Source organism: Vipera berus (assembly GCF_964194415.1).
Source record: "Vipera berus genome assembly, chromosome: 2".
Taxonomy (NCBI): domain Eukaryota; kingdom Metazoa; phylum Chordata; class Lepidosauria; order Squamata; family Viperidae; genus Vipera; species Vipera berus.
This window is the reverse complement of record NC_138203.1, coordinates 11,295,163-11,307,659: the sequence shown is the minus strand read 5'-3', so window position 1 is coordinate 11,307,659 and position 12,497 is coordinate 11,295,163. Positions and strand designations below refer to the sequence as shown.

Sequence of the window (12,497 nt, the reverse complement as noted above, 5' to 3'; positions counted from 1 at the left end):
TAATAATAATAATAATAATAATGATGATGATGATGATGATGATGATGATGATGTTGGAAGGGACCTTGGAGGTCATCTAGTCCAACCCCCTGCTCAGGCAGGAAACCCTATACCATTTCAGACAAATGGCTGGCCAGTCTCTTCTTAAAAATCTCCAGTGTTGGAGCATTCACCACCTCTGGTGGCAGGTTGTTCCACTGGTTAATTGTTCTCAGTGTCAGGAAGTTTCTCCTTAGTTCTAGGTTGCATCTCTCTTTGATTAATTTCCATCCGTTGCTTCTTGTCCTGCCTTCAGGGGCTTTGGAGAATAGCTTGACTCCCTCTTCTTTGTGGCAGCCCCTGAGATATTGGAACACTGCTATCATGTCGCCCCTCGTCCTTCTCTTCATTAAACTACACATACCCAATTCCAGCAACCGTTCCCTATATGTTTTAGCCTCCAGTCCCCCAATCATCTTTGTTGCTCTTCTCTGTACCCTTTCTAGAGTCTCGACATCTTTTTTACATCGTGGTGACCAAAACTGGATGCAGTATTCCAGGTGTGGCCTTACCAAGGCATTGTAAAGTGGTATTAGCACTTCACGTGATCTTGATTCTATCCCTCTGTTAATGCAGCCTAGCACTGTGTTGGCTTTTTTGGCCCTGCCTAAAGATGAAGCAGGCACATAATCAGGGTGGGCAAAAGCCGGGGTGTGTGTGTGTGTGTGTGTGTGGAGGGGTGGAGGGGGGGTGTCTCCTCTGAAAGGTCCCTCTAGGAGGTACAGAAGAAGGAGCCCTTAAGGAAACGAAAGAAGCAAATGTCACCTGAAGCTGACAAAAGAAGTTGGGCCTGAGCACATGGGGCCCCTCCCCAAATCCCATCCAAAGCTACCATACGTCAATCAACTTGTCAATGAACAAAACAAGCATTTGGGGAGACAAAGGGGGTCCTGCAGCCCCCTTCCCACTCTTTGAGTCATCTTTGGATCCAAACGCGACAGCTTCTGTGTGCCTGCAGCCTAGTTTAGAAAGATATGGGTAAGTGTGTGTGTGTGTGTGTGTGTGTGTGTGTGTGTGTGTGTGTGTGTAAGAAAGAGAGTGAGTGAGAGTGAGTGAGAGACAGGGAGGGAGAGGGAAGGAGGGAGAGAGGGAGGGAGAAGGAGCGGGAGAGAGAGAGAGGGAGAGGGAGGGAGGGAGAGGGAAGGAGGGAGGGCGAGAGGGAGGGAGGGAGAAGGAGTGGGAGAGAGAGGGAGAGGGAGGGAGAGGGAGAGAGAGGAAGAGGGAGGGAGGGAGCGGAAGAGAGAGAGGGAGGGAGCGGGAGAAAGAGGGAAGGAGAGAGGGAGGGAGGGAGAGGGAGAGAAAGAGTGACAGAAACGTATATAAAGTTTTGCTGTTATTTTAAATTGGCTTGGTCTCTGGGTACTCTAAAGAAGGGCTTGTGCCTCTGTGTTTGCTTGAAAATGATCTGAGTCTGGCTGTGCTCCAGGGCTTTGAGCGTGTGAGCGAATGTCCAGAAGTGAACCCGGGGGGAGGGCACTTGCATAACACTTTCTTCTCCCCAGGGTTGTGCTTCACACTTCTGGTGTCTCAATGTCAGCAGCAGCGGCTTCCGCCCTTCTCTGTTTCCTTTTGGGGAACCCCCATGCTGGGCTGGCTCTCCCACAGCCCTGACTTCTGCTTTCCAAGCCTCCCTCCTGGCCAGCCCCCTCAGCCAGTCAGCTGCACTTCCTTTCTCTCTGCCACTCCAAGGGGAACACACACAGACCCACATGCGTGCACACACACAGAGGCAGAGTGACCACGGATGTTTGAGATTGTGACATACGCAGATCTGCAGTTTGCAGGAAGTCCTCCGGAGAAAAGTCCTGGGGAAGGTAGGGGCCAGCCAGGCCAGCCCTCTTGGGGCTTCCCCCCCCCTCGTGCTTCCTGCCCCCTGACCTCCACTTGTTTTCCAGAGCCGGACGAGGGGGAGTTCACCTATGAGAACCTCCAGGGACCCCGGGCACAGGGGGATTTGCCACCCAGAGCCGCCCAGGGGGGCAAAGGTGAGTGCTCAGGAAGCCCTTGGCTGCCCGAAGCGTACAGCCCCTCAGTTCTGGGGCTGGGCTCGGTGCTCAGCACCATTGAGGGGGTTTCCTTTGAGTAATTGAGAGTCATCTCATGGGGGGGGGGCACGGCACAGCATGGCAAACCTGAGCAGAGAGGGGTCTTTTCTCCCCCTCCCCAGGAGAGCTGGGCAGAGCAAGGGATGCCTTCTTCACCCAGGCCATCCTTAACCCGGGGCTTCCCTGCCGCCCAGCCCCTAACTGGGGGGGGAGGCTTCAAAGGGAGAACAGCACAGCACCCCAGTCACCTGGTTTTTGCACCTTTCGCTCCCAGTCTGGCTCCCTCCAAGCCCGTCCTGCTCTTCTCCACAGACCAGAGTCTTCCTCAAGAGACCCCCCTCAAGGCAGGGGTGCCTGCAGCGGCCCAGGGACTCAAACCCCGGAAGCAGCAGTTTGCTACCAGGACACAGAGTGCCCTTGTCCAGGGGCGTCAGGGCTGCGCAGGTGAGCATGAAAGAGGCCATCACCCTAACGCAAGGCAGTTTTGTCATTTTGAGGGGGGGAAAAACCAATTCAGCTGCAAGGCCACCTAAGGCATCCTGCACGTTTGGAGGGAAGTGCAGTTTGCCACCAACACATGCTCAGGATGCTGGCCCAAATTCCCCCGCCCTGAGACTCTCCAGAGTTTCTGTCTATCTGGATGGGGGGGGAGGTGTCCTTCCAGGTCCCACAAAATTCTGCTGCGTCCCCCACCAGAGCAGGCAGCTGCAGGCGATAGAACTCTGCAACCACCAGCTCCCCTTTGAGCCCCACCCTACCCCAATTCTTCCTTTCCCAGGATGTCCGGAGTGGTGTGTTTCTCCATCAGGGTGGAGCTCACGAACCAGGGGTGTAGCCTTGGGAGTTCTGGGCATTGGCCTCTTTCTTCTCTCCATCATCAGCGTCAGTCTTGGGGTGCAATGTGAGTCGCGGAGACCTCAGGCTTGACCCTCCACCTGCAGCTTGCTTGGGGGAAAGAGTGGCAGAGATTGCTTTCTCCCACGCCTTGCACTGCCATTTCCTGAGCTCAGAGTGGGCTCCCCACCTGCCCAGTGATTGGTCCCCTCCCTCCGTGCCCCCCACCCCATGCTCTGCTTCCCCGACTGCCCCCTCTCTTTCTAGACTTGCAGGCCTCCCGGCAGCTCCAGCAAGCCTCCCGAGACCACACGGCCGAGCGCCACATCCTGCAAGCCGGCCTGGAGGAGAGCCGGCACCTGCTGCACCTGACTGAGAAGGAGCTCAACTCCACCCGGGTGGCCCTTTGGCAGAGCCGGGTGGCCGAGAACCAGACCCGGTGGCAGCTGCAGCACCAGGAGCGCCTGCTGGGCCAAGTCAACCACAGCCTGGCTGTCTCGCGGAGCGAGAGGGAGAGCCTGAAGGCCGATCTCAGCCGGGCCACCTCCTGCAGGCAGATTGGTACGTTCCTGGTCCAAGCTCCCCTTCTGAGTCTGGGGGGTGTCCAGGGGAGTCTCTGCAGCCCGTTTCTGGCTACTGTGGGAGCCCTTCAGGTTTGCGTGTGAGTAGGAAACCACAGGAAGGCTGCTGAGGGAGCCCCTCCCTCCGAGCCACAGCTGGGCTTTTGTGCAGCCCCTCTGGGGAAAACCCAGCAGCAGCTGTGGGGAGGCGGAGGCAGTGGGCCTTCTGCATGAGGTGGTAGGCAAATCTTTCATGGGGGAAGGAAGTTCTCTGGTGGGGGCAGCAGTGTTGCAAAGTGGGTGAGGCTGCATGTGGTGGGTGGGTGGGTGGGTGGGTGGGTGGGTGGGGCGATTAGTTTTTTCTGTTTTCTTTGAAGACTCTTGACCTCTGGTCTCTTCCCCAGGCTGCTGTCCCAAGGGATGGAAGCTCTTTAGGTGGAAGTGTCTGCGGATTTTTGATAGAGAGGGGACTTGGGAGAACAGCAAACGGGCCTGCAATGACGCTTCCTCTCAGCTGCTTATTCTGAAGGAGCCCTGGGATGCTGGAGACATCTGGTCCTCTGGAGTGAGTAGCAAAGGCTTCCTGGGCAGGATCAAGGCTAAAGGCAAGCCAGTGGGTCCAAGCCAAAAGGGAGATCAGGGGATCTCACCAAACCACACCCTGATCCTTCCTTCAATAGATAGAAGGCAGAGATGATAGGTGATTAGATGATTGATAGATAGATAGATAGATAGATAGATAGATAGATAGATAGATAGATAGATAGATAGATAGATAGATGACAAATTAGATTAGATTAAATAGATTAGAGATAGATGATTAGATAGATAGACAGACAGAAAGACAGTTAGATAGATGATAGATTAGATAGATGATAGATTAGATAGATGATAGGTAGATTAGATAGAGATGATAGATTAGATTACAGAGAGAGACACAGACAGACAGATAGTAGGTGATAAATTAGATTAGATTAGATATAGATAGATAGATAGATAGATAGATAGATAGATAGATAGATAGATAGATAGATAGATAGATAGATAGATAGATAGATAGATAGATGATAGATTAGATTAGATATAGATATAGATATAGATATAGATATAGATATAGATATAGATATAGATATAGATATAGATAGATAGATAGATAGATAGATAGATAGATAGATAGATAGATAGATAGATAGATGATAGATAGATAGATAGATAGATAGATAGATAGATAGATTAGATAGATAGATGATAGATTAGATTAGATAGATTAGAGATAGATGATTAGATAGATAGACAGAAAGACAGATAGAGATAGATGATTGATTATATAGATGATAGGTAGATTAGATAGATTAGAGAGGATAGATTAGATTAGAGAGAGAGACACAGGCAGGCAGACAGATAGTAGATGATAGATAGATAGATAGATAGATAGATAGATAGATAGATAGATAGATAGATAGATAGATAGATAGATAAGTTTAGATAGATTAAAGAGATGATTAGATGTAGATAGATAGATAGATAGATAGATAGATAGATAGATAGATAGATAGATAGATAGATAGATAGATAGATAGATAGATAGATAGATGATAGATAGACAGACAGACAGAAAGACAGATTGAGACAGATAGATGATAGATTAGATAGATGATAGGTAAATTAGATAGATTAGAGATAATGATAGATTAGATTAGAGACAGACAGACAGACAGATTAAAGATAGATGATTAGATACATAGATAGATAAACAGACAGAAAGACAGAGATAGATGGTAGATTAGATAGATTAGAGATAGATGATAGATTAGATTAGATTAGAGAGATAGAGACAGACAGACAGACAGACAGACAGATAGACAGATAGATAATGAGACAGATAATAGATATGATAGATAATATGCCATGAAATCAGTGTTGACTCTTAGTGACCACATAAGTTGACATCTTGATTTATGTATGATAACCTGCTATGGCCTGTCACACAAAGATTTGTTTGCTTGATATAATTAAGAGACCGCTTCATTCCAGATGAGTTTGGACAGCTTATGTTTTAAAATGTAGGAGTGATTAAAGAAGAGACAGTTCATAAGCATCTACAATATAGTCTCTGAATTGCAATAAAACCCACACCCTGCCCCCAGCGCTAGGGGATGGGAGCCGTAGGGATCTTGTGGGGATGGAGAAGGGGGAGTGTTCCAGAGGGGAGGCAGGGTGGCAGACGAGGCATCCCCCACCCCACCCCCCATGGTCCCAAGAGACGGTACTGCTTCACCGAAGGGACCACAAGGGCTCCACTCAGCCCAATTGCACCGCCTGGGCAGAGGTAATTGAAGACAGGTGCTCCCCCAAGGAGCCAGAGGCTGCCCACCGTGGCCTGTCCATCATTGCCCACATGGCTACATTCCAGCCCAGTTGTAGCTCTGAGTGGTCTTCGCACAAGCAGCACAACCGATGGGTCTGCTGTGGTCTTTCTCAGCTGCAAGTCTCCAATCAGCACCATCATTGCTTGGAAAAGAGCTTTTTGAGGGGCCCTGTTCTGTTCCAGCCTACGAACGGCCCTGTTTGTGTGTCAGGGACAACCCCTTTTTCCTTTTTACAATCAATAGGCTGGAAAAACCCAACCCAAATTTATTTACAGTTCAAACAAAAAAGCAACAGATTATTTCCTTCAATAAATGAATCAAAATATCAAACAAGTCAACAAAGAAGAGTTAAACAGAAGTAGCAAGAACAGACCAGGATTTCCTTAGAATGTCTCCAAACGGTTGCCTTCAGCAACCAGCCCTGCCCACACCTTCCCCTTTTATTATCAGTCCCAAGGCGTGGCTTCTCACTGCCTTCTCCTCCTCTCACTGAGTTGCCTCATTGATTTTCTCTGCTCTGCTCTGCTGGATTGCCTTTTGCTTCTAGTGTCTCTGCACAGATTCAGCTGTGACTCTTCTGAGTCCGACACCTCCTCCTCACACAGCTGAGCCTCATGAAGAACATGACTGGAGGGGCCAGGCTGAGAGTCCTGCAGTGCATCAGAGCCTCCGTCTGACACCAAAGGCTCTCCAAACCCCTCCTCCTCCTCCTCAGATTCATCGGACTCAGCTGCTGGGAGCACAGGCTGACACTTAATCACAACAGGCCCTGGCATCTCATTCCTCCATGCCCCTGGCTTCCCTCTCCCTCTAGAAGCCTGTTGCCAGTGGTCTCTCTGTAGGTGCTTTCTGTGTCTAATTATGTATGTGTGTGGGTGGGGGGGAGACATCTGACTGGTGGGCATGAGAATCCTGCTCATTGGTTTCCATTCTTAACAATGTAATTAAGTGGACATTTAAATCAAATACCTGGTAGGAAATTGGTGTTGATGTAATCAGCCTTTCTCTCATGGCTTCTCTCAGCACCTCTCCAAGAGGTCCTGCTTGTGCACCCCCAGCCCCACAAAGAACCCCCCCTCAAACCAGAGGCAACTCTTCCCCTGCAGACAGCGTGTGGTTTCCATGCCTTCCAAGTCACTAGTGGGGGCTCCCCATCGGCCCACTGTGGCTCCATCAAGGTTGCAAAAGCTCCCCTGGGACCGTGTGTATGTGTGTGTGTGTGTGTGTGTTCTCTCCTAGGATGCTCAGGGACCTCCCGCTTTTGCATTTTGATGTTGATTGATTGATTTGATATCTCTTCACTCAGCATCTTCTTTTTTGTTTTGTTTTAGAGCCTTGAACAATCAAATGATTACTGGATTGGCCTAAAAAAATCAAGGAGTTCTTTCTTCTGGGTTGATCAATCCCCTGCCTCTGGGATTTCAGACAGGTGAGTTGTGACTGCATAACCAGCCCCTGGGAGAATCTGTGCTTGGACCAAGTTGCCTTTTCTCACCACTCCAGATTTCCACAGGGTTGAAATGCCACCCCAGTGGGATGGAGGCCATTCCAGGGATGCCCCATTGTTCATCCCCATTGGGGTCAGTTAGAGGCTTCGGCTTCCCACGGGCCCCTCTTGCTCCATGCTTTGCCTAAGGGGCTGACCCAAAGGGGAGAGGGGAGGGCTGGGAGGCTTGGCCCCAGCAGTGAGCGGGAGGGGGGGCTGCTCTTTGGAAGCTGAGAAGGTTGGACTGATGGTGGCAGAGCCAGCCCTCCCCTTCCCTCCCCTTCTTCCTGGGCCCCTGACGGGAAGACGTGGGACTAGGAGACACCCTGCAACTCTCTGGAAAAGCAGAACCGAACCTCCTTTGAGACTTCTGAGGTTTTGCATATCTCGGCGGCTGGATGTGGGGTTGTTAGCTGACAGAAGTATAGAGTGAATCTTTTTGTATAGAACACCAGACATAAATAGACTTATTGGAAGCTCTGCTTTTTGCACACACTAAAACCTTCACCCCACCTATCCAGCCTGCATGAGGTGGAGTCATGGCTGGGGGTGGGGGCGGGGGTACTTTGCTTTGCTTATGAAATAAATAAAAGAACTGCCAAGTCATTCTTCAGATTCCCTTGAGTAATAGGTCATTGGAATCCACTGGCAAAATACGCAGAGCATCTGAAAGGAAGGGAATCCTCCCTTAAGGCCCCTCCTTGTTTTGGGGCAGGATGCAACCCGGCCAAGGGGCCTCCTGGCTAACCACTGCCTCTGGCTGGCCTTGCCCACCTCCCTCTGCAGCCTGGCATGAGTGGGGTGGTGCTGTGGGAGAGGCAGGGGTCCCTGACACAGGTGGGGTGGTGTTGCGGAGAGGCAGGGGCAGGGGCAGAGCAGAGGCCCAGAGCCAGCTTCTCTCCTTGCTTTCCTAGTTCAAAGTGTTGTTGTTGTTGTTAGCTGCGAAGTCATGTCTGACCCATCGCGACCCTATGGACAACGTTCCTCCAGGCCTTCCTGTCCTCTACCATCTTCTGGAATCCATTTAAGCTCATGCCTACTGCTTCAGTGACTCCATCCAGCCACCTCATTCTTTGTCGTCCCCTTCTTCTCTTGCCCTCAATCTTTCCCAGCATGAGGATCTTCTCCAGTGAGTCCTTCCTTCTCATTAGGTGGCCAAATTATTTGAGTTTTAGCTTCAGGATCTGGCCTTCTAAAGAGCAGTCAGGATTGATCTCCTCTAGGACTGACCGGTTTGATCGCCTTGCAGTCCAAGGGACTTGCAGGAGTCTTCTCCAGCACCACAGTTCAAAGGCCTCAATTCTTTGGCACTCAGCCTTTTTTATGGTCCAGCTTTCACTGCCATACATTGCAACTGGGAAGACCATAGCCTTGACTATACGCACTTTTGTTGACAGGGTGATGTCTCTGGTTTTTAGTGTGCTGTCTAGATTTGCCATGGCTTTCCTCCCAAGGAGCAAGCGTCTTTTAATTTCTTGGCTACAGTCCCCATCTGCAGTGATCTTGGAGCCCAGGAAAATAAAATCTGTCACTACCTCCATTTCTTCCCCATCTATTTGCCAGGAGTCCAAAGTGTGGAGAAATAAGATATAGACACGACTGTGCCTACCTGCATGAGGGAGCTGTCCATTTGTGTTCCTGTGAGGGATGGAAAAAATATATTTGCGAGAAGCTTGCCACCACAGTGGAGCCCACAGGTGAGACCACCACCCCCTTCTTCAGTTGGGCGTGCTCTGTTTATGAGGGTCGGCTTTCCCCCCATTCTTCTCCCTTTAGCAGAGTGTGTGTGGGGGGGCTGTGTGGAGCTGCTCAGTCACGAGCATCTTCATTTTCCAATGCTTGTTGTGAGTCCAGTCGCCTCTCAAACTGAGTTGGGGGTGGGTGGCTCAGCTGGAGAGGCCCCATCCAGACGGGGCTATCTGCCCTCAAGAACTCCCCTGCCAGGCAGAGCCCAGAAGCCCAATTACGGAGCCTGCGGGAGAAGACTCCGGAGGATGCCAAAGGTCCCATTTAGAGCTCAATCGGAGGGCAAGTTGGAAGGCTAGAGAAGCCCAAGGTCTGCACAGCCAGCAGACCTTGACAGTGGAAACAGCTGGTCAGCATCTTTACAAAAGGGGGGGCTCAGAGCTGCTGGGGGACTCCTCTGCACTATGAGGAGGAGGAAGGGCTGCCCCTCTTTTAGCATGTTCTTTCTGAGCCCCGAAGGACAACGCAAACGCCAGAGCAGCCCTGCTAAGCCCAGCCTTGGCACATTTGGTTTCTCCCCCTGGCTAGTAGCTGGAAGCCTCCATGGGTGCCAAGATGGGCCCAGCCCTGACCCAGCCGGCTCCTCTGATGTTTGGGTGCTGTGCAAAGGGCTAGGGCTCCCCTCTGGCGGAAGGGAAACCATGCAGGCTGGATTTAAAAAAAATATTAGCCATCACCAAATCTCGGAGCAGTGAATTCCTTGAGTTCTGTCTGTGAAGAACGGTTTCCTCGCTCTGTCCTAATTCCCCCCACCCACCCCAGTAGCTTCACAGGTGGGGTCTGATTCTGGCTTTGGAGGGAGAGAAGCGATTCCTCTCCGCCCATGCCATGCCATGCCATGGTATTCCCCCCCCCCCTTGCACCATTTTTCCCAAACAAAAGAATCCCACCTAGGATGGTCTGGGAAAGTCGCAGAAGGGGGGGGTCACGTGACTCCAGGATGCTGAAACTGTTGTAAATCCATGTCGGTTGCCAAGCAACTGCATGAATTCTGTGATAGTCGTAAGTGCGAGGTCTGCTTGTAAATCACTTTTTCAGCACAGTTTTATCTTGGAATGGTCATTAAATGAATGGTTGTAAGTCAAGGATTATTTCTGCAGAGGGATGTGTGGTGTGTGTGTGTGTGTGTGTGGTCCCAGTATGGACCACTTGCACTTAATTAAAGTGAATTGCCTGAACTGTCTTCTCCAGTTGATGAAGGGTTCTGGCAGCTGCAAGAGACCCTCCAGCCCCCCCCACTCCTCCCCTTCCCTTCCCCAGGCTGTTGGGTGGGGAGCAGCCTCCCCCACCAGCTCTGCCCTCCCTTCCACTTCAGCCACAGGAAGCTGAGGACTCCACCATTTCATAATCATAATCATAATAGTAAAGTTGGAAGGGAACTTGGAGGTCATCTAGTCCAACCCCCTGCTCAGGCAGGAGACTCTATACCATTTCAGGCAAATGGCTGTCCAGTCTCTTCTTAAAAACTTCCAGTGTTGGAGCATTCACCACCTCTGGAGGCAGGTTGTTCCACTGGTTAATTCTTCTAACTGTCAGGAAATTTCTCCTTAGTTCTAGGTTGCTTCTCTCCTTGACTAGTCTCCATCCATTGCTTCTTGTGTTGCCTTTGGGCACTTTCTCATGGGGTTTTTTTTTTCTCTCCCTTCCAGGATGACTTTTGCTATTTCCTTTCGGCAACTACCTCGCTGTTGGCTCACTGCCAGCTTGCTACCCCCACCCCAAGTCTCCCCGATCCTTCCTGCGCCTCCTGCGGCACACGATCCTCCCCCCATCTGGTGGTCCAGCACTGAGACGTCAGCCGGAGGCTACACCCTATCCAGATTAAACCCTCCCTAAACTCCCAGGAAGGAGGGGCGCAGGGGGAGCCACCCAGAGAGGAAGCATTTCCACTCTTCGCCAAGAGGGGCCCGTCAGGAGACCCAACCTTGACATCCCTTCCCAGCAGGACCCAGAGCGGTTGGCTTGGCCTTTACTTAGAAGGAAAGAGGGCCTCCACTTTCCCCTTCCGGGGGTGCAGAGAAGGCCTGGCTACCCAAATTGGCTCTCCCCCAGACGGTCTCTGGTCAGAAGAGGGAGGAAGGGGGTGCCTTGTCCCCCCACAGCTCCACATCTTTGGTATAGCTTTTCCCAGCTAGCCCTCCCCCCCCAACCCATCTCTTGAGATGGTCGCCCTTGAGATGGTCTGGAGTACAATATACACTCCAAGCTGCTCCTCCACCGACTGAACCCCCCCCTTCAGTCTGAGTTTCCTTCCCAAAACAAACCACAAAGCCTCGTGGCCCCTGGTCCCCGCTGCCCCAATTCTCATTTCAAAGAAAGACTTTTTGCCCTTTTAGGGAGCTTCACTCTCATTGTTCTGGGCAGTTCATAGAGACAATGTTGTCCATGCAGCTCTTGATGCCTCCAGCTCAGTCCCACCCCGCCACCTGTTGATGCCTTTCAAATATGCTGAGGTGACCAAAAGCAAAATGTCCAGTAGTTGCAAACTGGGAGGGAAATAATTTAACCCCTGGCCAGCCCCCTCCTCCAGGGGTTCCCGAAGGAAAGAGAAATCTACGCAGCCCCCAGCCATCTGCCTGGTTTGCATAGCTGGGAGGGGGGAGAAACATCTTGGATTATTGCAATGCGCTTTTCATGGGAGCTACCCCTGCAAAATGAGGCCGTGGGGGCCATCCTGGGTGCCCCAAGAACGGCTCACATATCAGCTTTACCATGCAAGCTGCATTGGGTGCCAGTTTGCTTCCAATTCAGGATGTTGGTTGTGACCTATAAAGCCCCCCATGCCGTGGGGTCAGGTTACCTAGGAAGCCGTCTGTTATATCAGCTGGTCCCACCTGGCGAGGCAGGGAAGATACGTTGCAGACCCCACCAATCACAGAACTCCAACAGGGAGGGGGGGCGGGTCCAGGAAGGAAGACTTTTTTGCTGTTATCCCGCCCCCCATGGGAGATTCGCTTCTTGGGAGATGAGACAGGTCCACCCCCTCCACTCTCCTGGCCTTCACTAAAGACATAAAACATGGTTCTGTAGCCTTCTGTGGGGCTCATATACAGTAGGAGGCTTCAGCTGTGGGCTACAAGCTCAGCTTTTAATGAATTTTCATGTTGATGTTGAATTCATCCTTGCCTTTTTAAATTTTATATACTGTTTTTATGTTGTGATATTTTATCTGAACACGGCCCAGTTTGTCTGTGAGGGAGATGGTTGGTTTGAAAATTCAATAAATTAAATTTTGCTCTCTGCCAAAGACTTCTATGACAGCAAGAAGACAACAAGGAAGTTGAGAAGCTGGTGCCAGTCTTGAAGTATAGTGGAGACCTGGGCAAAGGTCGATGAAAAACATCTTTATTAAATCAACAAGACCAAATTCCTGGATACATAAATTATTGGAAAAGGGATATAGAGCAGGGCTTTTCAA

The 12,497-nt window shown here is 50.8% G+C and overlaps 1 protein-coding gene across 5 annotated transcripts; it reads left to right on the top strand.

The window, feature by feature from the left end:
- The first annotated feature begins 1,722 nt into the window (after positions 1 to 1,722).
- Positions 1,723 to 12,228, top strand: LOC308664244 (C-type lectin domain family 12 member B-like). 5 transcript variants are annotated; one of them, XR_014025632.1, is made up of 9 exons: positions 1,723 to 1,853; positions 1,935 to 2,024; positions 2,397 to 2,528; positions 2,863 to 2,985; positions 3,186 to 3,479; positions 3,883 to 4,043; positions 6,395 to 6,685; positions 7,179 to 7,276; positions 8,897 to 8,921. XR_014025632.1 is itself a non-coding variant. In XM_081321286.1 (9 exons), the coding sequence occupies exons 2-9, from the start codon at positions 1,959 to 1,961 to the stop codon at positions 10,731 to 10,733; spliced, it is 1,008 nt and encodes a 335-aa protein (XP_081177412.1). In that variant the 5' UTR covers positions 1,723 to 1,853; positions 1,935 to 1,958; the 3' UTR covers positions 10,734 to 12,228. The 5 variants fall into 5 exon arrangements, 4 of the variants coding, with proteins under 4 accessions (XP_081177412.1, XP_081177410.1, XP_081177413.1 ...); XM_081321286.1 differs by lacking the exon at positions 6,395 to 6,685 and adding an exon at positions 10,729 to 12,228 and having other exon boundaries at positions 2,402 to 2,528; positions 8,897 to 9,030; XM_081321284.1 differs by lacking the exon at positions 6,395 to 6,685 and adding an exon at positions 10,729 to 12,228 and having other exon boundaries at positions 8,897 to 9,030.
- The last annotated feature ends 269 nt before the right edge of the window (positions 12,229 to 12,497 follow it).

What these genes read in the sequence shown, in the direction of transcription:
- LOC308664244 (XM_081321284.1), top strand. Translation starts at nt 1,784, where the DNA reads ATGTTTGAGATTGTGACATACGCAGATCTGCAGTTTGCAGGAAGTCCT. An exon ending in GAGACATCTGGTCCTCTGGA is followed by an intron (nt 4,044 to 7,178) that starts GTGAGTAGCAAA and finishes GTTTTGTTTTAG; the next exon opens with AGCCTTGAACAATCAAATGA. An exon ending in GCCTCTGGGATTTCAGACAG is followed by an intron (nt 7,277 to 8,896) that starts GTGAGTTGTGAC and finishes TCTATTTGCCAG; the next exon opens with GAGTCCAAAGTGTGGAGAAA.